Genomic DNA, 26255 nt, shown 5'->3' with positions numbered 1-26255 from the left:
CAGGAAGCTGGTACTATTGTTATCCTCATTAAGGAGCAAACTGAAGTTTAGAGAACTGAAGGAGCTCCATCAGGTTTGCACTACTAGGAGCCAGGATTCAAATCCAGTTGTCTGGCTTCAAAGCTGTGTTGCTCCAGTATCATATGGACACTGTTAGAGCTGGAGTGAAAGTGTCAGGTATTAGAATAAAGGGAAACGAGACTTCACAGGATGATTGGGGCCAGGTTGGAGCATTAAATGTCAGGTCTTCAGTAATAGGGAGACAGACTTTGAAATGAATTCATGAAAGACCTTGCATGCATCTTCACTGAGGAGATGAGGAACACTCCTGTCATGAGACAGAGGTTTGACCCAAGCAGGAAGTATCTTCCAACTTGGGAGAGTCTGTGACTTTGAACCCTTTGGCAGAACCATGCTCTGAAGCAAGTAAATACGTCCATCTTTATTGCTGACACCTCATGGAAGTGATACCAGGAGACTCTGAATTTAACAATCCCCTGACACAGTTCTAGACTTTGAATGTTGAAGACTTTGAATGTGTGTTCATAATGGGTGAGGGAATGGGCTATCAGTGAGACTGTCTTTCTTTTTTTAAACTTCGGTCTCTGCTATGTGTCAGCTTTAGAGGCTGACCTAAATGGTGGGGCATTTAGAAAGGGCATAGAAAGGGCATAGACTTTGGGACTGGCTCGACTAGGGATGGAATAGTAATTCAGCTATGCAGCGCTAACCTTGGCAATGTACCTAACCACATTGAGCCCTAGTTTTCTCATCTATAAATGGGGACATGCCTATCTTATCAGAAAGCACCTACCTTATGTTCCAAAAGTCAAGAACTTAGTCTGTTGGATGATCCTACCACCTGATCCTGTCAGCATCTTCATTAATGATCAGCATCAGCATCATGTTTTCACCCTGGTTAGAACTTCTCCATGGGGTTATATTGTAAAGCTTAGATACCTCTTTCCTAGGAGAAGTAATGTGGGGAAAGTTTGTTCAATTTGTAGTAAGAAGATCTATGTCAAGTCCAAGCTCAAATAGTACACAACTCTGACCCTGGACAATAGGTTTAAAACCAACTTCCCAGGATTGTTGTAAATGTTGGTTGAGGGAAAAGCTATGAAAATATTATAAACCCATAACCTCTTAGACAGAATGGTAAAACTCCATTATGCCATAGCTTTGAAAGAATTCAACTGACATTTCATAATCCTTGATCTACTACATGAGTAGTCCTTTGCTCAAGTGTTTCTCAGCAGAAAGCCTCCATCTTTGAGGCTCACTTTGCTCCTTTCTCTAGTGTTTGGCTTCCAGGACTGTATGCCCTTCTCCATTGGCATTAAAGGTGGTATGATTCTGGCCTGATCCCTGCATGGACTATGGTGTCTTGACCTATCTACTGAGTCCTAGGGCCCGCTGCTGCCAGGGAGACCCAGCTGGAGCTAATTTGCTGGGTTGAGTCACTGTGTCTGGCTGGGACAAGTTGGGCGTATTTTTTCAATCTCAAGTGTCTCTCTGGGACCTTCTCCTACTTACCACTTTGCTGAGTGCCTCAGCGTAGGTGGTGGATAAGCACAGTTGCTCCCTTCTTTTGAGGAGCTTCAATTTCCAGAGTGGAGGTTGTCATAATGTGCTTGGTAACAGCCATGAGTTCTTCAGGACTCCCTATCATTTAGGGCTAAATTGTTTGGTGACATGATAATGCAGAATCCAACGTGAATGGAGGTCAGGGATGGTTAGCCGAGTGAAAGAAGGTTTATTACTGCTTATCCAGGGGATGTTCATGAAAACATTCATTAGTGCTGCTCAGGAGAAAGAAAATAGTGTCAGCAGAGTAGACCAACCTGGCAACTTCCATGGGAAAGCACAGACAACCAAAGAGAGCCTTGCCTCAGGATAAAGTGGGATTCCAGAGGCTTAGCGGGGCTCGCACAGCCGGCCAGGGCTGACACTGCAGCACAAGGATGGAATTGTGGCTTTAGAATGCAGGGGTTGTGAGTTCAGGGCTTGCTTTTGCATTCTACATTGTGCCATTTATTTCTCTTCTAGTTTCCTTAATTTCCATCTTGAATTCTGTCAGATGCTTGCAGAGTAATTGCCATCAGGCAGCAAGTAAATGTGACTTTGGGGAGCTGCTTAGGGAATCAGACTCTGGCTTCAGGTCATCAGTGAATCTGGGTTCTAGTCTTTTTCTCTTCTTTTTTAATGGCTGTGTGGTGACTTCTCTTGCTGCAGGACATGGGCTCTAGAGTAGGAGGGCTTCAGTAGTTGGGGTGTGCAAACCCGTGTCCCCTGCATTAGCGGCAGATTCATAACCACTGGGCCACCAGGGACGTCTCTGGGTTCTAGTCTTAATCTTAAAGCTGTTCTACTCCTTGCCATGCAAGGTCTGGTCCATGGGTGAGCCACATTACTTGGGAGCTGATTAGTAATGCAGAATCTTGGGCCCACCTGCATTTGTGAATCATCTTCTATGTCTTAACATCCCCAGCTGACTCATCTGCACATAAAAGTTTGGTTGACGTGATATGGCTAGAGAAGGCAGGGCTTTTTTTTTTATCTTCTTCTTTTTTTAATATTTAGCCTCAGGTCTTAGTTACGGCTCTTGGGATATTGCATTGTGGTGCGTGGGTTCTCTAGTTGTAGTGCGCAGGTGTGTATGGGTGGCTTAGTAGTCCCGAGGATTGTGGGTTAATAGTTCCCTGACCAGGTAACCAAGAACTTCCAGATGTTCAAGCTGGATTTAGAAAAGGCAGAGGAACCACAGATCAAATTGCCAATATCCACTGGATTGTAGAAAAAGCAAGAGAGTTCCAGAAAAACATCTACTTCTGCTTCATCGACTACACCAAAGCCTTTGACTGTGTGGATCACAACAAACTGGAAAATTCTTAAAAGAGATTGGAATACCAGACCACCTGACCTGCCTCCTGAGAAATATGTGTGCAGGTCAAAAAGCAATGGTTAGAGCCAGATATGGAACAATGGACTGATTCCAAATAGTACACCAAGTACACCAAGGCTGTGTATTGTCATCCTGCTTATTTAGCTTATATGCAGAGTGCATCATGAGAAATCCTGGGCTGGATGAAGCACAAACTGGAATCAAGGTTGCTGGGAGAAATATCAATAACCTCGGATATGCAGATGACACCACCCTTAGGGCAGAAAGCAAAGAGGAACCGAAGAGCCTCTTGATGAAAGTGAAAGAGGAGAGTGAAAATGCTGGCTTAAAACTCAACATTCAGAAAATTAAGATTATGACATCTGGTCCCATCACTTCATGGCAAATAGATGGGGAAACAATGACAGACTTTATTTTCTTGGTCTCCAAAATCACTGCAGATGGTGACTGCAGACATGAAATTAAAAGACGCTTGCTGCTTGGAAGAAAAGCTATGACCAACCTAGACAGCATATTAAAAAGGCAAACACATTACTTTGCCAACAAAGGTCCTTCTAGTCAAAGCTATGGTTTTTCCAGTAGTCATGTATGGATGTGAGAGTTGGACTATAAAGAAAACTGAGTGCTGAAGAATTGATGCTTTTGAACTGTGGTGTTGGAGAAGACTCTTGAGAGTCCCTTGGACAGCAAGGAGATCCAACCAGTCCATCCTAAAGGAAATCAGCCCTGAATATTCGCTGAAAGGACTGATGTTGAAGCTGAAACTCCAATACTTTGGCCACCTGATGTGAAGAGTTGACTCTTTGGAAAAGACCCTGATACTGGGAAAGATTGAAGGTAGGAGAAGAAGGGGATGACAGAGGATGAGATGGTTGGATGGCATCACTGACTCAATGGACATGAGTTTGAGCAAGCTCCGGGAGTTGGTGATAGACAGGGAAGCCTGGCATGCTGCAGCCCGTGGGGTTGCAAAGAGCCGGACACGACTGAGCGACAGAAGTGAACTGACCTGGGATTGACCCCCTCATTCCCTGCACTGGAAGGAAGATTCTTAACCACTGGGATACCAGGGAAGTTCCTCTATCTTCTTATTTAGTTTTTTGTATCCACAGGACCTATCTAAAGTTTAGCACACAGTGGCTGCAAAATCTATGAATCTTTCTCTGACTTTGAGCATGTCCAAACTGCTAGGGACTTTGTAAACTTCCAGGGACTTAATTGTAAAGTGGTGTAAAGAGAAGGGTGGTGAATGGAGCTGGTGTCAACCTTCAGTGTTTGAAAAACAGACATGAACATTTGAATGACTGATGATGGCAGTGGTGGTTTTATTTTTTTTTATTTTAATTTATAATTAGAGAATAATTACTTTACAATATTGTGATGGTTTCTGCTATACATCAACATGAATTGGTTTTAATATGGCTATCTTTGACCTAATAAGTCAAAAGCTCTGAAGATGGGTCATAGGATTTCTATGCTTTAAAATTTCCTGTTATGTTCAGTAGTGTTTATTACAGTGTCATACATAAAAACAATCTTTAAATGTCCCTTAAGAGGAAGTGAATAAATATAATGTAATACAATTCAAAAATCTAAATGAATGAATAGAGCTACACATGTAAACATTAATAAGTCTAAAGAATTTTTTTGAGAGAAGAAAGTTGCAGAGGAGGTGTAAAGTATGGTACTATTTAAAGTTTAAAAAAACCCGTGTGTATGTAATGGAAACATACTTATGTAGTAGAAGTGTCAAGTTCTAGATGGGAAAAATAAATGCCAAGTTCAGGGCATTAGTTAACTTTGAGACGGAAGAAGGGGATTAAATGGGAGCTTCATGTTTTATTTTTTTAAAAATAAAGAGTAAAAAAAAAAAAGTTGCAGTAGCAAACATGGAAAAAAGATTTTTTTGGAAAGGTATTATCATCTTATTACTCATTATCATCATTATTCATGTTACTATTCTCTATAATTTTTCTGAATGCTTAAAATATTTCATTATAAAACAACTAAAAATCCTCCTGATAATTGTGATGCAGACAGTTGGCATTCTTTCTAAGGGGATTTTAAACATATATATTTTTTTCACTTGGCTGCATCAGGTCTTGGTTGTCGCACACAGGGTCTTCGCTGCTGGGTGTGGGATCTTTGTTTCCGCATCAGAATCTTTTTAGTTGCAGCCTGTGAACTATTAGTTGCTGTCCTGGTGGTGGTGTTTAGTCGCTGAGCCATGTCTGCCTCTTTTGCGACCTCAGGAACTGTAACCCACCAGGCTCCTCTGTCCGTGGGATTTCCCAGGCAGGAATACTGGAATGGGTTGCCATTTCCTTCCCAGGGGATTTTCCTGACCCAGGGATCAAAACTGCATCTCCTGCATTGGCAGATGGATTCTTCACCACTGAGCCACCTCCTCTGCAACTTTCTTGTTGTTCGGTCACTCAGCCGTGTCTTGGACTGCAGCATGGCAGGGAAGCCCTCATGCTTACTCTCAGTTGTAGCATCAGGGAATGAACCGGGCCTTCTGCTTTGGGAGCGTGGAGTCTTATCCACTGGACCACCAGGGAAGTCCCTCTCAGGGAACTCTTGCCTTAGATATGTCTAAGGACCTTTCAGTTTTAAATATGTTTGTGCACAGAGAACTCTTACCCAACTACCCTCTCTTGCTCTCTTACATGACACGTGCCTATCAGGATGTACCCGAGGTCTGTGGCTTCTGTGCATTCTGTCCTGATGAGATGCAGCTTTTCTAATGTTTGTGCTGTTGGTGAAACCCACCCATCTAACGCTGCTTTAAGGACCTAGCCTACAAGGCCTCTTCTCTGTTGTCTACTTCTGTTCTTTCTGGAAGGGGGCGGTTCTGACCCACAACTATCCTAATCTTAGAGCTCTAACCTTAGGGTCACCTCCTGCCCCCGCCTTCCCTAAGCTGCATTCATTTCCATAACACTTTCACTGACCCTTCAGTTCCATGGTAGGACTTAGTTGCCCTGTGAATCTTAGAAATTTTCATCGCCTCCCCCCAGGTATCACCGTTTGCAACCAGCTCTCTTATTACTGTGCCTGCTTTCCAAACTTCCTTAAGTGTCCCGGAAGTTTAATCAGTAACGATGACACTTGTTGGTCTGTGACTCAGGAAATGTTAAGAAGGTAGAAGTGGCTCTAACAGCTGGTGTCAGCCAAACTTTTAAATTAGATTATTTTAGAGTTATTTTTAATATACTCTACAGCATGAGTTCTAAACCAAGGGTAGGGACTTCCCTGGTGCTCCAGTGGTTAAGCCTCTGCGCTTCCATGAGGGGCTCGGTTTCAGTTCCTGGTGTGGAGCTAACATCCCACATAACTTGTGGCCAAAATATTTTTTTAAAAATTATAATAAACCAAGGGTGAGGAACTTCCCTGGTGGTCCAGTGGTTGAGACTTTGCCTTCCAATGCAGGGGGTGAGGGTTCAGTGCCTGGTTGGGGAGCTAGGATCCCACATGTCTCGTGGTCAAGAAACCAAAATATAGGACAGAGACAATCTTGTAAATTCAGTAAAGACTAAAAAAATGGTCCACATTAAAAAAAAATCTAAAAAAATAAAAATAAACCAAGGGTGATCTTCCCCTTACTCCCCCTGGGGCCATTTGACAGTGTCGAGAGACATGTTTGGTTTTCACAACTAGGGGAGTGCTACTGGCCTCGTGAGGTTAGAGGCCAGGGATGCTGCTAAACACCCCAATGCGCAGAACAACTCCACCCCCTATAACAAGGAATTTGCCATCTAAAATGGCAGTAGTGCTGAGGTTGAGAAACTTGGCTCTATAGACCCTCATATCATGAATATTACTCTATCAGTGAGGCTGGGGCTACAGTCCTTTAGTGTGGGGCTGTGGAACGGAGTGCAGGACTCCCTGTGGGGCTATGCACAGACCATTCCTGTATCATCCTCCTGGCAGGGTGGGGGCTAGGGAGGTGATGCTGTTGGAGATGGAAGATGGGAAGAGATAAAGTAGATTAAGGAAAAACTAAAGAGGAACAAAGCCCAGGTACTTGGGAGAATAGAGGAGAGCTTATTCGGATGCCTTTGAACTTGGCACTTGGCTATGAATAACATTTTCATGCTACAGAAATGCAGGATAGCTTACTTATTTTCAGATATTCCCAATGTAAAAGGTGGTAGATAGTTGCAATCATGGCCCTGAGTGAGTCATGCCATCCTGTTTACACCTGCCTGCAGTGTGATTTTTGCCATTCCTCTGTTCAAGAGGTGGTGTCTCTTCACCCCATGAATCTGGGCTGGCCTTGTCACTTGCCTTGACCTGAAGAATTTGGAGGGAATGATGTTGTGTGACCTCTGGGGCCACTCAGCTTTGCCTTTCTCCCTCCAGGAACATTTCTGCTGTGATGCAAGAACTCCCCTCCTGATAAAGCCTCTTTGAGGAAAAGGCCCAGGCACCCAATGTCCCAGCCCAGCCCAGCCCCTGCCAAAATGCAGCTCATTCCGTCTCTGTTAGTGAACGCAGATGAATCAGTGTATTCATCCAGCCAACCCATAGCATAGTGAGAAACAGTAAATCGTGGCTATTTTAAGCCATTTCTCTTTGGGGTAGTTTGCTACATAGCAATAGATAATTCGACGTTGTGTATGAGTGACTTCGTTTAGATGTTGTTAGAAGTTGTGGCTAATATTTTGGTATTAGAACCTGTGCAAATGTGCTGCTGCTACTAAGCTGCTAAGTCACCTCAGTTGTGTCCAACTCTGCGTGACCCCATAGACGGCAGCCCACCAGTCTCCCCCATCCCTGGGATTCTCCAGGCAAGAACACTGGAGTGGGTTGCCATTTCCTTCTCCAATGTGCTAAGTCGCTTCAGTTGTGTCCAACTCTGTGCGACCCTATGGACTGTGGCCTGCTAGGCTCCTCTGTCCATGGGATTCTCCCGGCAAGAATACTAGACTGGGTTGCATTGCCCTCCTCCAGGGGATCTTCCTGACCCAGGGATTGAACTGCGTCTCTCATGTCTTCTACATTGGCAGGCAGACTCTTTACCACTGGCACCACCTGGGAAGCCCTTGTGTTAGACTTTGTGTGTAAATATAAGATCATGGTTAAAAGAGTTCTTCCTCCTTTGCACTTGCAGCACTTCTCGGAGCTTCTGGATGAGTTTTCCCAGAATGTCTTGGGCCAGCTCCTGAACGACCCTTTCCTCTCAGAGAAGAGCGTGTCGATGGAGGTCGAGCCGTCCCCGACGTCCCCGGCACCCCTCATCCAGGCCGAGCACAGCTACTCCCTATGTGAGGAGCCTCGGGCCCAGTCGCCATTCACCCACATCACGGCCAGCGACAGCTTCAATGACGGTAAACCCAGAGTGGGGGAAGCAGCTGGGACCTTGGCACCTTTGACCCTGACCTCCTTGAGGGTGCGGAGCATGCGTTACAGTATCATCAGTACCCCCTTCAGCCACATACCTGCTGTGTGTGGCCTGTGCTTGGGCCCTGGGGAAATGCAAAGAGGCACAGAATGTAGCTCTACCTGAGACTGTGTGCTCCGGGAATTTGCTAGAACTGAATGGTACTAATTTCTCTCTTTGACCCTGTGAACTGGGCAGCAAAGCTTCCTTTTGCACATCAGCCTGGCCTTTCTGGTTGCTAATTCCAGTACATCCACCATTTCAAGAGGTCATGCCATTTTTTTTTTTTTCCTGAGAAAGAATTTTTATGACTACTCTTCTCCATAAATACTTCTTGAGTATCTTCTTGACCCATTTCCCACATGTTTCCTTAACCCCATGTATAGGAGATCTTGGCGAGCATTCCTAGATTTTCTCATTGGTTACCCTTTCATGCCCATTATCAAAGGCATTGGCTTGGTATGTGTTGAGAGTTTAGTTTTCCTGGTCTTAGAGATGTTCACATGTTTTGACCATTACTGCATAGGCCTTTAATTAGTATAGGCTCTATGAAACTTTTAAGATTGAATTTTCTATGTTTGTTTTTCTAGAAGTACAACCACCTGTTTTAGTACCTTGAGTAAGTTTTGAAAACTGTATTCTCTAATGCTAGTTTGGCATATGCTCTCTTCTCCCAAGAGGATGGTCCCATCTTGATGTCCTCTGGCTTGACCTAAATGTCCCTCTCCTCCTATACGCCTGTACACATTGGCAGCATCTTGTGAAGTGACTACCTACAGGACAGGATGCCTCCTGCTTCCTTGGGTTAAAGGCACATGGCACAGATAGGCCATTAGCTTTGTGGGGGAATCCCTTCTCCAGTTGGGATTCTTAGATCTATCACATGCATGTATGTGTATGCTCAGTTGTGTCTGACTCTTTGACCCCCAGGCTGTAGCCTGCCAGCCTCCTCTGTCCATGAATTTCTCCCAGCAAGACTGCTGGACTAGGTCGCCATTTCCTCCTCCAGGGGATCTTCCCGAGCCAGGAATTGAACCCATGACTACTGTGTCTACTGCATTAACAGGTGGATTCTTTATCATTGATCCCCCTGGGAATCCCTCTTAGATCTACTGTGCTGTGTGTGGGAAACCCAGGTTTCCCATATTGCAGATGGATTCTTTTACCGACTGAGCCACCAGGGAAGCTCAAGAATACTGGAGTGGGTAGCTTATCCATTCTCCAGAGGATCTTCCCAACCCAGGAATCAAACCAGGGTCTCCTGAATTGTAGGTAAATTCTTTACTAGTTGAGCTGCCAGGGGAGCTCCTTAGATCTACTACTGACCTCTAAAAGAACCAACTCTGGGATCAGTAAAACATCATATCTTGGGACAGAGAATGCTGCAGATTTTTTTCTTTCTCAGGCTCTTTCTTCTTTTGATTAGAGGTCTACCCACAAACAGCCCAGGAACTTTGACCTTCTGTCCTCAATGAAGGGAGGGTCCCAAATCTGTGGGTGAGTTCTTTCCTAACTGGACCCTTTGGAGCCCTAACTGTATTCTCAGATTTCTCCTGACAAGAGGTTAGATGCATGATGATCTAATCCTTCTTCTCTGTGGTTTGTCTACTTTCCCTGCCTGGACAAGGGAACAGGGTGAGGGGAGGTCCCCTGGGAGGGAAGGGAGGAAATACAGCTGAAATAATTCGAGGATGTGGAGTTGTTCTGAGGGTAACATGAGATGGTGAGTTTAAAGAACCTGGGACAGTGCCCACCACGTAGCATTTCAGTGAATCAGTGTTTCTTCCTTCTCTCCTCACCTCCTCTTTCTTCCTCTGTTGTTGCAGAGTTGTTATTGTTCATTTTCCTGATCCCCTTCTTTTCCTCCTGCTTCTCCACCTTTCAGTCTTTCTTCTCCCCTCCTTTGCTCTCCGTCTTTTTTCCCCTTTCAGTTTCTTCTTAAATCATTTCCAGGAATGACCTCTGTTCAAATTCAGGGATATGGTCTCTGTTATGACTATATACTCTTCATTTTATTATAACGTGGAGGACAACTGTAGGGAGTCAGCCCTTTTCTGCGTTTTAGCTTAGATAAACTCATGCAGTCCCTGCCTTAGTTGCTTTTTTTTTTTAAGTGGAAGGAAATGGCAACCCACTCCAGTATTCTTGCCTGGAGAATCCCAGGGACGGGGGAGCCTGGTGGGCTGCTGTCTATGGGGTCACACAGAGTCGGACACGACTGAAGCGACTTAGCAGCAGCAGCAGCACTAGATGGGAGATTGGACTAAATGACCTTTAAGATTTCTCCCAGTGCTGAGGTTCTGCGTGGGTGTGGTTTCTGTTTAACGTTTGTAACTGACTTTGCATATAGTTTTCCCATACTCTCTATCTCTTTTTAATATTCTTTTTGTTATGAACTATTTTAAAAGTCTTTATTGAAATTGTTACAATAATGTTTCTGTTTTATGTTTTGGTGTTTTTGGCTGTGAGGCATGTGGGATCCTAGTTCCGCAATCAGGGATCGAACCCACATTCCCTACATTGGAAGGTGAAGTCTTAAACAGTGGACTACCAGGGAAGACACTTCCCATATTCTCTTTACTGGTTTGCCTATGTTATTCCTATAGTTCCTTTGATGGCTCTATTTCAAGCCCGACTTCCCTTTGTGGAAGTCATTTCTAATACCTCTTGTATAGTTATCTACTGCTATGTAACGGATCTCCCAAAATTCGTGGTTTAAACTATTAATAATCATTTATTACCTCTCATGATTTCTGTGGATCAAGAATTCAGGACTTGCTCACATAGGTGGTTCTGGCTGTTGACTGAAAACAATGCACAACTTAAAAGTTGAGAATTAGGTTTTATTTGCAGCTTCTCAGATAGCTCTGAGGTTCTGTTCCAAAGTGGTAAGGGAGAAGCCAGGTTATATAGGAGTTTTTGCAATGAAAACCAGGTAGTCAGAACATCCAAAGATTACTGTTAATTAAAGAAAAACCAGACATCTCAAGTTAGTGAATTTAGCATTTTTCTCTGTTTTGGGACGATGTAAGAGTCTGGGCTCATTGAAATCGTTCCTCTGATATGCACCTTAATTATCTAGGGTCAGTAACTTGTTCTTTCCCATCCTGAGTTCCTTCTTGGCTCACTGTGTCCTCAGATGGTAGAAAGGACTGGAGCCCAGTGGGGACTCTTTTATAAGGGCATTCATTTCATTACAGAGGGCTTCACCCTCATGACCTAATTATCTCCCCCAGGCCCCACCTCCTATGACCATTACTTTCGGCATTAGAATTTCAGCATGTGAATTCTGGGAGGACACAAACATTCAAACCGTAGCAGAAGGCGAGTTGACATTTTAACTAGAATAGACAGGGAAGTCCTTTCTTTGAAGGTAGCATTTGAGCAAAGATCAGCAGATGAGGAAAAGAACTAGGTGTATGTGTAAGTGGCTTCTAGGCAGAGGAAGTGGCCCTGTGTCAGGGGTGTGATAACAGCAGAGCAATACCTCTGTTGTATTCAGTTATCATCTGTGGAGCTAGTCATCCATGCAGCAGCGTTGGTTCTAGAATATGCAGACTAGAGCTGGCCTGAACAATCTGGGCAGCTTGCCCCTTCAAATCCATGTTTGCTGAGCACTTACCATGTGTTCTAGATACTTGTGAGACAATGATAGTAAAATGGTGTGTACTGAGTCACTTCAGTCATGTCCGTCTCTTTGCAACCCTATGGAGCCCACCAGGCTCCTCTGTCCATGGGATTCTGCAGGCAAGAATTCTGGAGTGGGTTGCTATTTTCTACTCCAGGGGATCTTCCTGACCCATGGATCGAACTCACGTCTCTTTGTTTCTCCTACATTGGCAGGTGAATTCTTTACCACTAGCACCACCTGGGAAGCCCAGTAAAACTTAGATTCTTACCTCAAAGTAGCTCATAGGGAAGATACCATGTACCCCAATACTTAATCAGACTGAATATGAGCAGTGTAGTAGCTCAGAGGAGAAAGAGCATGTCCAGTGATGATCACAGGAAAAGCTGCAGGAACGAGGCCGAATTTCATGTGACCCCTTAAGTGTTGAGTAGAATTGAAATGGTGGTGATGGTTGGAGGGGAGCAGATAGTGGACACAGGGCTGGGGTACTGATTCTTCTAAAACAAGACCCTGAGGGAAATGATTGCAAATAAAGCAGGTTTCCAAAGGTTCAGGATCCCTTCCTCTTCCTGATAACTTTTTTTTTTTTGCTTTTTAATGCTAATTGGTATACATGTAGCATAAAGAAACCACCTATACTTATAGCTTAGTGTGGGGAGAAATGATCAATCTTTTTCTGGAAGCTTTCTTATTAGACCAAAGAGCACAACATTCAGCTTCCCCATCTGGCCCCTGCTATTTAGAGGTGTTATAGTGCCATACACAAGGAATGTTCCCTGCCTTATCAGTCAACAAAAGGTGTTGTGGTTGTCAGCCAGACTATGCCCCCTAAGGAGGTTCAGGATGGAAAAAAGCAGGATGTTGGCCCTAAATAGTTAAAGCAATATAAGAGGAATGATTTCAATGAGCCCAAACTCTTGCATCTTCCTGTGTAAAGAAAAGTGCAGAATTCATTTACTTCAGGTGTCTGCGTTTCTTTAATTCACAGTAATCTTTTGATGTTCCGACTACCTGGTTTTTGTTGCAAAAAATTCCTGTACATCCTGACTTATCCCTCACCTCTTTGGAGCAGACCCTCAGAGCTGTCTGAGAGGCTGTCTTCTGGACCTACGTCCTCAGAAATCTGCCGAATAAAACAGATTTCTCAACTTTTAGGCTGTGCCTTTTTTTTTTTTTTTTTTTTTTTGGACCACACTGCAATAGGTTGTGCTGGTAATTTGCTGAGAATAGGTACAGTGGGTCAGATATATTTTGCAATGAGTTTCTGATCCACCTTTCATCTTAAGTATCAGTTTTTCTCTGAGTAAAAGCTTCCTATGCTAGCAAAAACCCTTTTGTATGCAGGGAATAATGAGTGTGAATAGTAACCATTTGGAGTCTGTGAAATCGGAGGTAGGCAGTGTGCACGAAGGAGCTGGGGAACTTGCTGAGGAAAGCATTGTGCAGGTCTTGGCTTCAATTGTTTTTCTGAGTTTTGTGTGGATAGGCAAATGTTTGGGAACAGAACGATTTGATTCATTTGAATCCCAGTTGGCATCTGCCTTAGGGAGGATTAATTCACAAAGATCCCTCTGGAGTCTGTGTTCTGTTAAGCAGATTGCTTTCCTGATCCAGGAGGATGATATTTCTTTAGGAGATGCATAAATAGGCAGCAATTTAAACATTACTGTTTGCATTAAATTTAATATTCTTCATCGTTTGCACTGTCTAAACAGCCTAAAGCCCAGAACTAGGAATCCTTGTTTCTGGTCATGGTTAGTATTTCACTGTACCTCACAATGTCAACAATTCCAATCTTCTTGTCCAGTTTTAAAGATTAAAGGGAATTCTTCTGTAATTGCTTCTGAGCCTGAAACAAAGTAATAAGCTAAACAATTCAAATGAGACTCTCAGTTTATTAGGATTTTTCTTTCTTCCTCCCTTTTCCCTTCTCTCTTTCTCTCTCCTGCCATCATCCTTCTTTCTTTCTCCCTTCTTTGTTTTCTCCCTACTAACTCTTTCTTTTCCCTCTTCCTCCCTCCTTGAAACCTGAGTAACTATTGGGCAAATGTAGGTGCTCTTATCCTACATTTTGGTGTTTGTCTATCATGTTCTTCAGATGGACAGTGGACCCACCCCTAAAATTGTATGCAGAATTTGGGGCTGACAATATTTGTCAGATTTTCTGCTGGGGACATTTATAACTTTTTTTTTTTAAGATCCTCAACAGAGCCTGTGACCAAAAAAAGGTTGAGAAACACTAGTCTAAGATTACATAGGAGTCTTCCATCTTCGGGGCTGAATTTTACTGTAGACTTCTCTGAAACACTTGAACTAAAGAGCTTCACGTGGTTCAGCAACCACAGGAGCCAGTCCTAGAAATGCGGGCTCAGCCTTTGGAACCGCCAGAGAGACATCCTGCTTTCCTCTTGTTCATTTCTGCCCATGATTAAGGCTGCTAAGCAGGGTTTTTGGTTCTTTTTTTTTTTTTTTTAAGTGAAGATTTTATAAAGAGATAAGCAGAAGTGCCCAAGTAGAGTGAGGAATGAAAAACTTATATTTAAATGACCAAGTCTTGCTCCTTACCAGCTGGAGGGTATCTTCATGAGCTACTCTATTTTTGTTCATGTTCCTTTGTAATTGGGGTGCTAGGTATTTATTTACTTTTGTTTGTTATTTCAGTCTTCTTCCTAAAGAGGAAGCCTAGTGCTGGATGAAGGCTGTTCAGAGAGAGCTAGACATGGCCTCTGTCCTCCAAGGTGGTATAAGAAACAAGTCAGAAAATATACAAATGTCAACAGATTCAGAGTAGAATATACTAATCCAGAAGTGATCTACTGGCACCATGCACATGTCAAGGTAACTTTATTTTGGGTGGAATAAAGAACTGGAACTGTGAATCTTCCAGTTCTACGGACAGTGGGACCAGACCATGAAAAATAATCATCTTCCTTCTGGCTGGTCCGGTTAGGCTTCTAAAGTCAGCAGGGCAAGGAGTGACCAGGTGCACTGGCTTAGTATGGATATCCTAAATTTATGGTGTTGTTTCACAGGTGTCTGTGAAAACAATAGTCTGTGAGCTAAAGATGAACAGATGCCTGATGGAAGGCAGAGACTCAGCAGTTGGTGAGAAACAGGGCCTTAGTAAAGTGGAGTGGTGTTTTTTCAGCGACTTGAAGAAGAAAAATGATGGCTGATGATGCCAGAGCAGGGAAGGTATGCTTGATATAGCAGTCCAGGGAGAAATGGAAAGGTGTGTGCCATGTAGGACAAAGAAAAATGGATTTTGAAAGGATTCGATGAAACCCAGAGCAGGACTAGCACAACATCGGGTATGCTGAGTAAAGGGTAGAGATGAGTCATGGGTGACTTGGGTTTTCTGTTTGCAGTGGGGAAGACATCTTGATGTTGAAATGTTCCAAGGCCTTGGGACCTGGGAAAGAAAGTCCCAGAGAGATGACAAAGAGCTTTGTTTTCATCACATTAGAGCTGCTGACAAGAACATGGGTCTAAGCCGTCTTAGAGGGCATAGATTCTAGGGTTAAAAAAATGCAGACATATCTGTCATTTACCTATGGGAAGTAGCTGGGTCCCCTGGCAAGCATAAGCTACAGAAAGAACCTGATGCTTTTGGGGTGGACAAGTAGAGGAACAGTCTTCTTTTCAGAGTCTGAAACCTGGACTAGTGGTGTACGTTCTTTTGCTCTTCATCATCCATTTGAGATTACCTTCTATTTTCTTCTTCTAACTAGTATGGAAAATACCTCCTCAACTTTTTAGAAGAGAAATAATGACTTCTTTGTTTGCTTGGTCATTGAAATGTTAGAATAGTATAAGAAAGCAATATTTATAGCTCAGTTCAATCACTCAGTGGTGTCCGACTCTGCAACCTCACGGATGGCAGCAGGCCAGGCTTCCCTGTCCATCACCAACTCCTGGAGCTTGCTCAGACTCACATCCATTGAGTTGGTGATGCCATCCACCCATCTCATCTTCTGTCCTCCCCTTCTGCTCCTGCCCTCAGTTTTTACCAGCATCAGGGTCTTTTCCAATGAGTCAGTTCTTCCCATCAGGTGGCCAAAGTATTGGAGCTTCAGCATCAGTCCTTGCAATGAATATTTAGGACTAATTTCCTTTAGGGTTGACTGGTTTGATCTCCTTGCTGAACAAGGGGCTCTCAAGAGTCTTCTCCAACACCACAGTTCCAAAGTATCAGTTCTTCAGCACTCAGTTTTCTTTATAGTCCAACTCTCACATCCATACATTACCACTGGAAAAACCATAGCCTTGACTAGACGGACCTTTGTCAGCAAAGTAATGTTTCTGCTTTTTAATATGCTGTCTAAGTTGGTCATAGCTTTTTTTCCAAGCAGCAAGTGTCTTAATTTCATGGCTGGAGTCACCATCTGCAGTGATTTTGGAGCCCAAGAAATAAAATCTGTCACTGTTTCCACTGTTTCCCCATCTATTTGCCATGAAGTGATGGGACCAGATGCCATCATCTTAGTTTTCTGAATGTTGAGTTTTAAGCCAGCGTTTTCACTCTCTTTCACTTTTATCAAGAGGCTCTTTAGTTCCTCTTTGCTTTCTGCCATTAGGGTAGTGTCATCTGCATATCTGAAGTTATTGATATTTTTCCTGGCAATCTTGATTACAGCTTGTGCTTCATCTGGCCTGGCATTTCACATGATGTACTCTGCATATAAGTTAAATAAGCAGGGTGACAATATATAGCCTGGATGTACTCCTTTCCCAATTTGGAACCAGTCTGTTGTTCCATGTCTAGTTCTAACTGTTGCTTCTTGACCTGCATACAGATTTCTCAGGAGACAGGTAATGTGGTCTCCTGAGAAATGTGAGAGTTGGTCTGGTATTGTGAGAATTGGTCTGGTATTTCTATCTCTTTAAGAATTTTCCACAGTTTGTTGTGATCCACAGAGTCAAAGGCTTTGGCATAGTCAATAAAGCAGAAATAGATGTTTTTCTGGATCTCTCTTGCTTTTTCTATGGTCCAGCGGATGTTGGCAATTTGATCTCCGGTTCCTCTGCCTTTTCTAAATCCAGCTTGAACATCTGCAAGTTCTTGGTTCACATACTATTGAAGCCTCACTTGGAGAATTTTGAGCATTACTTTGCTAGCGTGTGAAATGAGTGCAATTGTGTGGTAGTTTGAACATTCTTTGGCATTGCCTTGCTATCTAGCATTAAACTTGGGAAAGGCTCTGATGCTGGGAAAGATTGAGGGCAAGAGGAAAATGGGTAGACAGAAGATGAGATGGTTGGATGGCATCACTGACTCGATGGACATGAGTTGGAGCAAAATCCAGGAGATGGTAAAGGACAGGAAAGCCTGGCATGCTGTAGTCCATGGGGTCGCAAAGAGTCGGACATGACTGAGCGACCGAAGAACAACAACAAAGCATTAAACTTACTCTGTTCACAAGTAAGAGTCATAATTTTGGTGAAGAAAAGTATACACAAGAGGGGTTTTTTTTGCATGTGTACACTAAGTAAATCTTTTGAAATCAGTCGTTTGCTCCACAGATATTGTTTAATGCATACTCTAAACACAGTTTCCTATGGGAGGACCTGAGATACCAAATGCAGACCACAGATAGAACTTAGCAGTTCATCTCTGGGATCAATTTGCTTGAGTTGGAATCTGGGTTCTGCCACTTACTAATGGTGTGATTTTGAGCAAGTGGCTCAACTCTTGTGTTTCTTTCCTGATTTTTAAAATGGAAATAATATTCATAATATTTAACCTTGTACTATTGTTGTAGGGATTAAGTTAATACATATTATACATTTATAACAATGCCTGGCAATTAGTAAGGACTAAATCAATATTAGATCTTGTCATTATTGCTTTGCTCTTATTATTGCTTTATGCCGATTACCACATAATTCAGTACATAATTTACCAACTGACCACAATATTAACAACCAGAGTAAGTGAAAGAGGTTGTAAACACAGGCACAGAAAGAACATGAAATCAGAAAGGTAAACATGAAGAGCGGGGCCTGGCACACAGGCCCTGTCTCAAAACATTTGAGCTATTACTGGCTGGTCTTAAACTGGAATACTTCACCTTAGCAACAGTGGATTACGAGTCCATATAAATGAAGGTGAGAGGAGGTATAGGAAGAAGCGATATTGCACTTTTTTTAGTGGCTAATTATGGGCTCAAAATAACATTAATTGAAGAATACTCACTTTTGGCAGAGATGTTTCATCATTGATCTCTTGCAAAGCAATATCCCATGGGCTGTGGGACTGGTTGGCCTGGGTGTGCGACCTTGCTTGGCCGTATACCAGCTAGGGGCCGTATACCAGCTGGAGGCTGTGTATCAGCTGGGTAATGTAGGTTGAGGGGTTTAATCTCTTAGTGTCCTTGTCTATTAAATGAGGACGCTCATAGTGCTTGCCTTCCAGGGTCACTCTCAGGGTTAAATTAGTTGTTATATATCTAAAGCACTTAGAACAATGTTTAGTACGTAGTAAACACTCATAGTTAAGTGTTCGCTGTTTCCACTGTTTTCAACACTTCCCCATACAACTCACAGTAGAGGTGATTTCATTGTCCAGGCACTCAGGGAGGGACCCTGGGCAGGCAGGCATCTACCTTCTGTCTGAACAGTGGGCTGCAGCTTAGTATGACTCTTTGATACATTCACCTGCTTTCCTCCCCTCTCCTGGCCTCCAGAACCCAGCCTTGGCATTTTCCTTTAAGAGATGTTTATGCCAAAAATTGGTCAAGATTTGCCAATTCTGTTGAAGAATTCACAGGGCAAATGGTGAAGTATGAAATACTAAAGGATTTAGATGAGGCATACTTATTTAATTCACAAAAATTTCCTTTTTACTTTAGACATATAAATAGCTAATGGATGCATATGTGTGTATATCATATAAGTGGTATTGCCCTATGTAATTTCTCTTTTTAAGAGTACAGACATACGTTATAGATATATGTATATCTGTGTATGTGTATATATAGGTACATATGTATTATTTATATATATATATATAACTCATATATATCACATAAAGATACTTTCTACTCCCAATTTAGAGTTTAATCTGTTCTTTCCCCCTCCCAGGAATCAGTTGCTAGTCAGTGCAGTTATTTATGGAAGTGATTGAGGACCTGCATTTTGGTGTTGCCTCTATGTTGGCTTTAGTTTGTGGGCTTTTTAGCTGCTGTCTTGGTAATCTCAGTATCTAGCCCCAGTGCTCACAGCCACTGCATTTCGTCCTTGGATGTGAAGGACTGGTCATCATGAGACAGCGGCTTGTTTTTGTTTTCTTGCTGACAGCTAAGTGGTGATGCCCAGGAAATCTGCCAGTCGAGTTTGACCTTTGATAGCAAGCTGTTTAAATAAAATCAGAAGATATGTCGGTTGTGCTTCTTACTCTCCACAGTGCACTACTGGCCTTATTGGGTCATGTTTTCCTTATTTTTTCTTTTTTTTTCTGGCTGTGCTGCATGGCATGTGGTATCTTAGTTCCCTAACCAGGGATCGAACCAGGGCCCCCTGCATGGAAGCTCAGGGTCTTAGCCATTGGATGGCCAGGAAAGACCCAGGTGATGTTTTCCTCCTGAAAGGAAACTTAAAAGGCATATAGATATAGTTTAGGGGGGAAATTTTTTTTAATCAAGATCTGAGCTTCAGAAGTTTTACGGATTGGAGCATGTATAGAGTGTGCACTGACTCTTATTTTTGTAGTTTTGTCAATAACTCAGCCATCTAAGTTCTAAGCTATGGTGCTCTGCTGATGTTTTGCCAGTGAAAAAAGACTGTGAAAGTAAGGTCATATGGAAAAAGTGTAATACATATTCTACTGATTCCCTTTCACTTTATCTTCTGTCATACCTCAGAGGTTATTTTTGTCATTTTGTTTCCTCAGATTTATTTCCATTGGCAGACAGAGTACAAGCTAACACCTAGTAGTTCAGAATGAAAGCTCCTTTTTTCTAATTTCAACTGCTGCTGGAATGTTGTTCTCAGCAAATTTCTTACTGGCTGACCTTCTTCAGCTGAAGTCATTTATTTTATGATTTAACTGGTAGATCGAATCAATCTGCAAATATTTATTGATATGGTTTACAGTTGGTGGTTTAGAGGAGTTATTATGGGAATGTGGTTCAGCTACTGTGTTGCCATAGGTTCTAATGTGATGGATTTAATTTCTTGTATATATTGATACTTTCAGCTGTGTTATATCAGCCAGCTATATTCCTGAAAAACAAACCACTCCTAAACTCATTAGCTTTTTTAAAAAAAATTTTATTGGAGTATGGTTGTTTTACAATGTTATGTTAGTTTCTCAGTTCAGTTCAGTCGCTCTGTCGTGTCCGACTCTTTGCGACCCCATGAATCGCAGCACGCCAGGCCTCCCCGTCCATCACCAACTCCCAGAGTTCACTCAAACTCACATCCATCGAGTCTGTGATGCCATCCAGCCATCTCATCCTCTGTCGTCCCCTTCTCCTCCTGCCCCAAATCCCTCCCAGCATCAGAGTCTTTTCCAATGAGTCAACTCTTTGCATGAGGTGGCCAAAGTACTGGAGTTTCAGCTTTAGCATCATTTCTTCCAAAGAACACCCAGGGCTGATCTCCTTTAGAATGGACTGGTTGGATCTCCTTGCAGTCCAAGGGACTCTCAAGAGTCTTCTCCAACACCACAGTTCAAAAGCATCAATTCTTCGGCGCTCAGATGTTAGTTTCTACTGTACAACAATTGAATCAGCTATAGGTATACATATATCTCCTCTTTTTTTTGGATTTCCTTCCTACTTAGGTCACCACAGAGCACTGTATACAATCCCCTGTGCTACACAGTTGGTTCTCATTAGTGATTTATTTTATATATTGGTGACTCAGATGGTAAAGAATCCACCTGCAATGCAGAAGACCTGGGTTCTATCTCTGGGTCAGGAAGATTCCCTGAAGGAGGGCATGGCAAGCCACTCCAGTATTGTTGCCTGGAGAATCCCCATGGACAGGGGAGCCTGGCAGGCTGCAAGTCCATGGGGTCACAAAGAGCTGGACAGGACTGAGTGACAAATACACAGCACACACATCAATAGTGTATGTATGTCAATCTCCCAATTCATGGCCCTCCTCTTTCTCTTTGGTATCCATACATTTGTTCTCTCCATCTATATCTCTATCTAAACTCATTAGCTTTGACAACAATCATTTATTATTATAGTTCACACATTTGTGCCTTGACTGGAGGTTGGCTTATTTAGGTGTGGTTAGGGACAGTGACTTGTTTTACTGGTTTCAGCTAGATTCACTCACATGTCTAAGGCTGAGAGCTGGCTGATCTTGGCCAAGCTTATCTGGGGACAATTCTGTTTTATGTGTCTGTCCTCCTGGGATCAGTAGATTGTCCTAGTACATCCTTCTCACTGTGATGGCAAAGGCACAAATGTATGAGTTCAGTTGTGCATTTCAAGACTGTACTTGCGTTAGGAAGCGCATATCCTTTTAGCCAGAGGAAGTCAGGTGGTCAGTCCCAGGATGGGAATTAGTCCCCAGTGGGAGGGCACTGCCAGATTACATGGCAGAGGACATGGATAAAGGGGCAAATGAAGAACTGTGGAGCCAATTACGTGATTTATAACATATGTTAAGGTGCTCATTGACTCTGTCGAGGGACTCTGAATGGGCCCCTTGACCCACTAAGCCTTCTAGTAATTACTGTTTTGAGGTATAAAGTAGAGCAGGCAGAAGCAGGCCATTTCCATGTGCGGTCATCCGGGGATGATAATATTCCCTGTATAAGAAATTTAGAAATAGTATGAAATTGGGGGAAAAAATTACTCATGTTCTGAGTTATTTGCCATTGATCATTCTGTCACTTTCCTTATTAATAGTGCACACATTTATATCTTTTTTTCTTAATACTCTATCATAAATCTTTGCCTTGTTATTAAAAAGGCTTTAACATGTAACATTACTGGCTGCATAATATTTCCATTGTATGAGTACACCCTAATTCATTAACCTTGCCCTTCCTTTTTACTGTTTTGGTTACTTTCAGTGTCTTATGATTATAAATAATGCTGAATAAGCATATCTGTGCAAAAATGTTTGTCTGTGTTTACTTGTTTCTTTCATGGATCCAGAAACCTGAGTTTTGCCACTCATTTGCTGTGTGGTCTAGACCTCCCTGTTAGTTTCCTCATCGTAAGATCACATATTGAGCTTGATGGCCTTAAACTTCTTTCTAATTCAGAAAATATCCTTCAAGGGAGAGTAATAAATTGCTGATTTGAACTGGAAGCAGGCAGGCAACTCCAGTCGTTTGTCACCAAAAAGTTCAGGAGAGGAGTGTAAGCTTCTTTGGGCTTCTCTCTTGGAAGAGTTCAGGGGAAGTTTTGTTTCATAGTTCACATGTCGTTTGTTCTTCAGTCTCCATCTCTGAGATAACAGAGATTATATTTACATAAATTTTTTTAAAAACAAGAGTGTAGGGCACTGAGCATTGAGATTATAAACTCTTGACCTACTTAATAGGTGTGTGCTTTGAGAATGGCTTAGCTTATTGGAAGAACTATTGCCTGTCTTCATTTTGCTTGTAATTTTGTTTATTTTTAAATAATTTTATTTATTTATTCATAGTTGGCTGTACTGGGTCTTCATTTCTGCACGGGCTTTTCTCTAGTTCTGGGTAACTAGCGGGGGTAACTCTCTAGTTGAGGTGTGGAGGCTTCTCGTTGTGGTGGCTTCTCTTGTTGGGAGCATGAGGCTTAGTAGCTGTGGCTCCCCGGCTCTAGAGCACAGGCTCGATAGTTGTGGCACACGGGCTTAGTTGCTCTGCAGCATGTGCGATCTTCCCTGATCAGGGATTGAACCCATGTTTCCTGCACTGGCAGGCGGATTCTTTACCACTGAGCCACCAGGGAAGGTGCGCTTGTAATTTTGTATTTATGTTTGCCTTTTCTTCTGTGCCTTGTGATTTACCTGTCATCACAGTGATCATAACGGCACAACCATGGGGTCTGGCCTTATCTCACCATTTCCTGATAATTGCATGTGCCCTTTTCCTCAGTGATGCCTCCTTACTGTTCGTTTTCATATGTACTGAGGCTGGATTTCATCTTGCTGTCTCTCTTCCAGCCTCTGCTGGGGATAAATATTCTCACTGTGGACAGGCTGTAAGTGCTGACAGGTGGAGGTATGAACACATCACTCCTGAGTGGAAAAAAGTGTGATCTATGCTCTGTCTGTCTCTCTAGCCACTCCCCACATAGGTCCTGAGCATGTCCTCCTTGCAGCTAACAGAGACTTCTTATTCCTAACTCCTCCCGGGAGTGGTGTTAGAAACTTTATTTGGGACTTCCTTGGTGGTACAGTGGATAGGAATCTGCCTGCCAATGCGGGGGACACAGGTTCAGTCCCTGGCCTGGGAAGATGCTATACACTGTGGAGCAACTAAGTCCATGCACCGCAGCTACTGAGCCCATGGGCCCTAGAGCCTGTGCTCCTCAGCAAGAGAAGCCACCGCAATGAGAAGCCTTTGCACCACGACTGGAGTGTAGCTCCTGCACACTGCAACTTGAGAAAGCCCACACGCAGCAGTGAAGACCCAGCGCAGCCAGAAGTGAAAAAAAAAAAACTTGGTTTGGCTCCTCATCCAGTTGCCCCCGCTGCCCCCAAGCTGAGCTGGGGCGCCCATCTGGCCAGCAGGACTCTGCATCCAGTACAGTGCGGTCTCCATCCTCTGACCGCCTTCAAGAGGCCTTTTGTTTCCTGCCCTTCCCGCTCGGCCAGGATGTGGTCCCCAGTCCCCTGGGAATGATGGGACTCCTCCACCACTCCAGAGCGTTCAGCAGCTCCGGAGAACCAGCTTTAAAAGTGTAACATCTTCAACTGACTGAAACCTTGCCTGTCTTTATTTTACCCCAGGAAATATTAATACATTGGGGCTGGAATATTTAATCGAGTCAGTTATAAATTGGATCTGGGGGAAAATCATTTTCCTCGATGCAGGTGAATCTAACCTTCCCCTGAAGGAAGTTGCTTATGAAATACAACCTTCATCATTGCAAGCTGTAGTTTTTGGCTTCCGTACCCACTCTTCCACTGCCCCGTGATGGCTGAGTGATGTGATGTTCATGTACCTTTCATAAGAAAACTTGAACCCGATTCCTGAGTGTGAAGTAATTCATAACGTGAATGACTTTGCTGCCCTCTACAATAACAGTTCATGAAGGTGTGAATGTCTATGTACATTTTACTAAAGCAAGGGAGCGTATCTTGGCTTTATTTCAGTCTCATTTTAGTAAACTGGCATCGGGTGAAGAATGCTGACTCTGGGAGCCTGATTTGTTTTCTCTCATTTCGCACCTGCTCGCAGCCTCCTTGCTATCCCCTGCCCTGCCCTTGCACCTTCTTTTCCAGGGCTGTGCCGAGGTACCTGCTCTCAAGTAACTTTGTAAGAAGTGCAGGGTACCATGCGGGCTCCTGGGAGAATGCTGCTGAGTGATGGAGGTGCTTCTCTCCTATCAGTGCTGTTCCTTCGTTGCGATCCCCAGGCCTGTGATCATCACGAAAGCCAGAGGCCAAGACCAGACTCGGCAAGAGGCCGCCCTTCCCTCTGGATTTCATGCATTTCAGCAACATGTTTTACAAACTCTGAAGTTTCTGAGAGGGCTAAGTAAAGTTCTGGAAGTCTAGGTCAGGTGTAAGGCTTAAGTGCAGTTGTAGGGAAGCAGACTGGGACCAGCATGGGGCGTGGGAAGAAAAAAAGAAACAGATAAGTATCCACTGGGGAGAAGGGCAGAGACCTTCTAACCCTTGTCTCTGGTCCTGTCTCCTGAGACCCTGGTTGCAGTCATTCACTCTTTCCTTCTTGTTTTTATTTTTAAATTGTAGAATTGGCCAAAAAGTTTGTTGGAGTTTTTCTGCAAGATGTTATAGAAAAACCCAAACAAACGTTATGGCCAACCCTATATGTATATATATATATATTTTTTTTTTTAATTGGAATATATTTGCTTTACAATGTTGTGTTAGTTTCTGCTGTACAGCAAAGTGAATCAGTCACACGTGTACATGTACCTCTTCTTCCTTGGATTTCCTTTCCATTTAGGTCAGCACAGAGCACTGAGTGGAGTTCCCTGTGCTATACAGTAGATTCTCATTAGTTATCTATTTTATGCATAGTAGTGTATATGTGACAATCCCAATCTCCTGATCCATCCTCCCTCTTCCTTCATATTTTTAGATGTACTTATTTATTTATGAATAGATAGTAGATTCATTTGGTTTGAAAACCAAAAAGTATAAAACACTGCACACCGGAATTGTCCATCCTACCCTATTTGCCATCCACCCAGTCTCTTCCCACTGTGGCCAGGGAGCTTGGTTTCTTTCTTTCATAGGCATGCCTCCAGAGTTGCCTTAGGCATCCTTACACTCAACTGAATGAAAGCACAGATTCTTGTTCTGCATTCGTTTGTTCATCCATTGATCTCCTCTCTCATGTTCTCATTTCATTTCTTTTAATTCTACTCTCAATAAGTATTTTTTTATTAGTTATTAATTGATCATAGTTTTGGTTGTGCTGGGTCTTTGCTGCCGTGTGTGGGCTTTCTCTAGTTGGGGAGCACAGAGGCGACTCTCTAGTTGCAGTGCGAGGGCTTCTCATTGTGGTGTCTTCTCTTGTGGAGCACAGGCTCTAGGCACACGGGCTTCAGTGATTGCAGCACATGGGCTCAGCAGTACAGGTTCTCGGGCTCTAGAGCACAGGCTCAGGAGTTGTGGCTCAGGGGCCTAGTTGCCCCGAGACGCGTGGGATCTTCCCGGACCAGGGATCAAACCCGTGTCTCCTGTATCGGCAGGTGGATTCTTATCCCCTGTAGCACTAGAGAACTCCCTCAATAATTCTTTGCTGGAGGTCTTTTGGAGGAGAAAGGTCAGTGGTCACTTGTTTAACTTATACCTGATGCCCTGAGCAGATTTCACACAGTGTGCTTGTGTTTTTCCAATAGATGAAGTGGAGAGTGAGAAATGGTACCTGTCTCCAGACTTTCCACCAACAACCATCAAGACAGAGCCCATCACGGACGAGCCACCCTCAGGACTCGTCCCCTCTGTCACACTGACCATCACTGCAATCTCCTCCCCGTTTGAAAAGGAGGAAACCCCTCTGGAAATGAACGCTGGGGTAAAGTCACTTTTCTTCCATAAAAACAGATTGGATCCAGAGATAACAGATCCTCATTCTCCAAAAAGGCATTTAATCTTTTTGGAGCCAGTGGTTGTATATGTTTAAGGATATGTAACTATATGTAAAAGTGTATTTATGTCTATATCCAGAGCATGTTGACTTG

The 26255-nt window shown here is 43.2% G+C and overlaps 1 protein-coding gene across 8 annotated transcripts in view; it reads left to right on the top strand.

Annotated features, from left to right (window-relative positions):
• The window catches only part of CREB3L2 (cAMP responsive element binding protein 3 like 2), a 129824-nt gene that overhangs the window by 68672 nt on the left and 34897 nt on the right, over window positions 1-26255 (top strand). For all 8 annotated transcript variants that reach the window (XM_055591031.1, XM_055591035.1, XM_055591032.1 and 5 more), the window contains exons 2-3: window positions 8022-8238; window positions 25914-26089. In XM_055591031.1, the coding sequence (XP_055447006.1) occupies window positions 8022-8238; window positions 25914-26089 (393 nt within the window). The remainder of the gene's footprint in view (window positions 1-8021; window positions 8239-25913; window positions 26090-26255) is intronic.

Source organism: Bubalus kerabau, chromosome 8 (genome assembly GCF_029407905.1).
Source record: "Bubalus kerabau isolate K-KA32 ecotype Philippines breed swamp buffalo chromosome 8, PCC_UOA_SB_1v2, whole genome shotgun sequence".
Taxonomy (NCBI): domain Eukaryota; kingdom Metazoa; phylum Chordata; class Mammalia; order Artiodactyla; family Bovidae; genus Bubalus; species Bubalus kerabau.
Note: the sequence above shows the minus strand (reverse complement) of the source record. Positions and strands in the feature narration are given on the sequence as shown.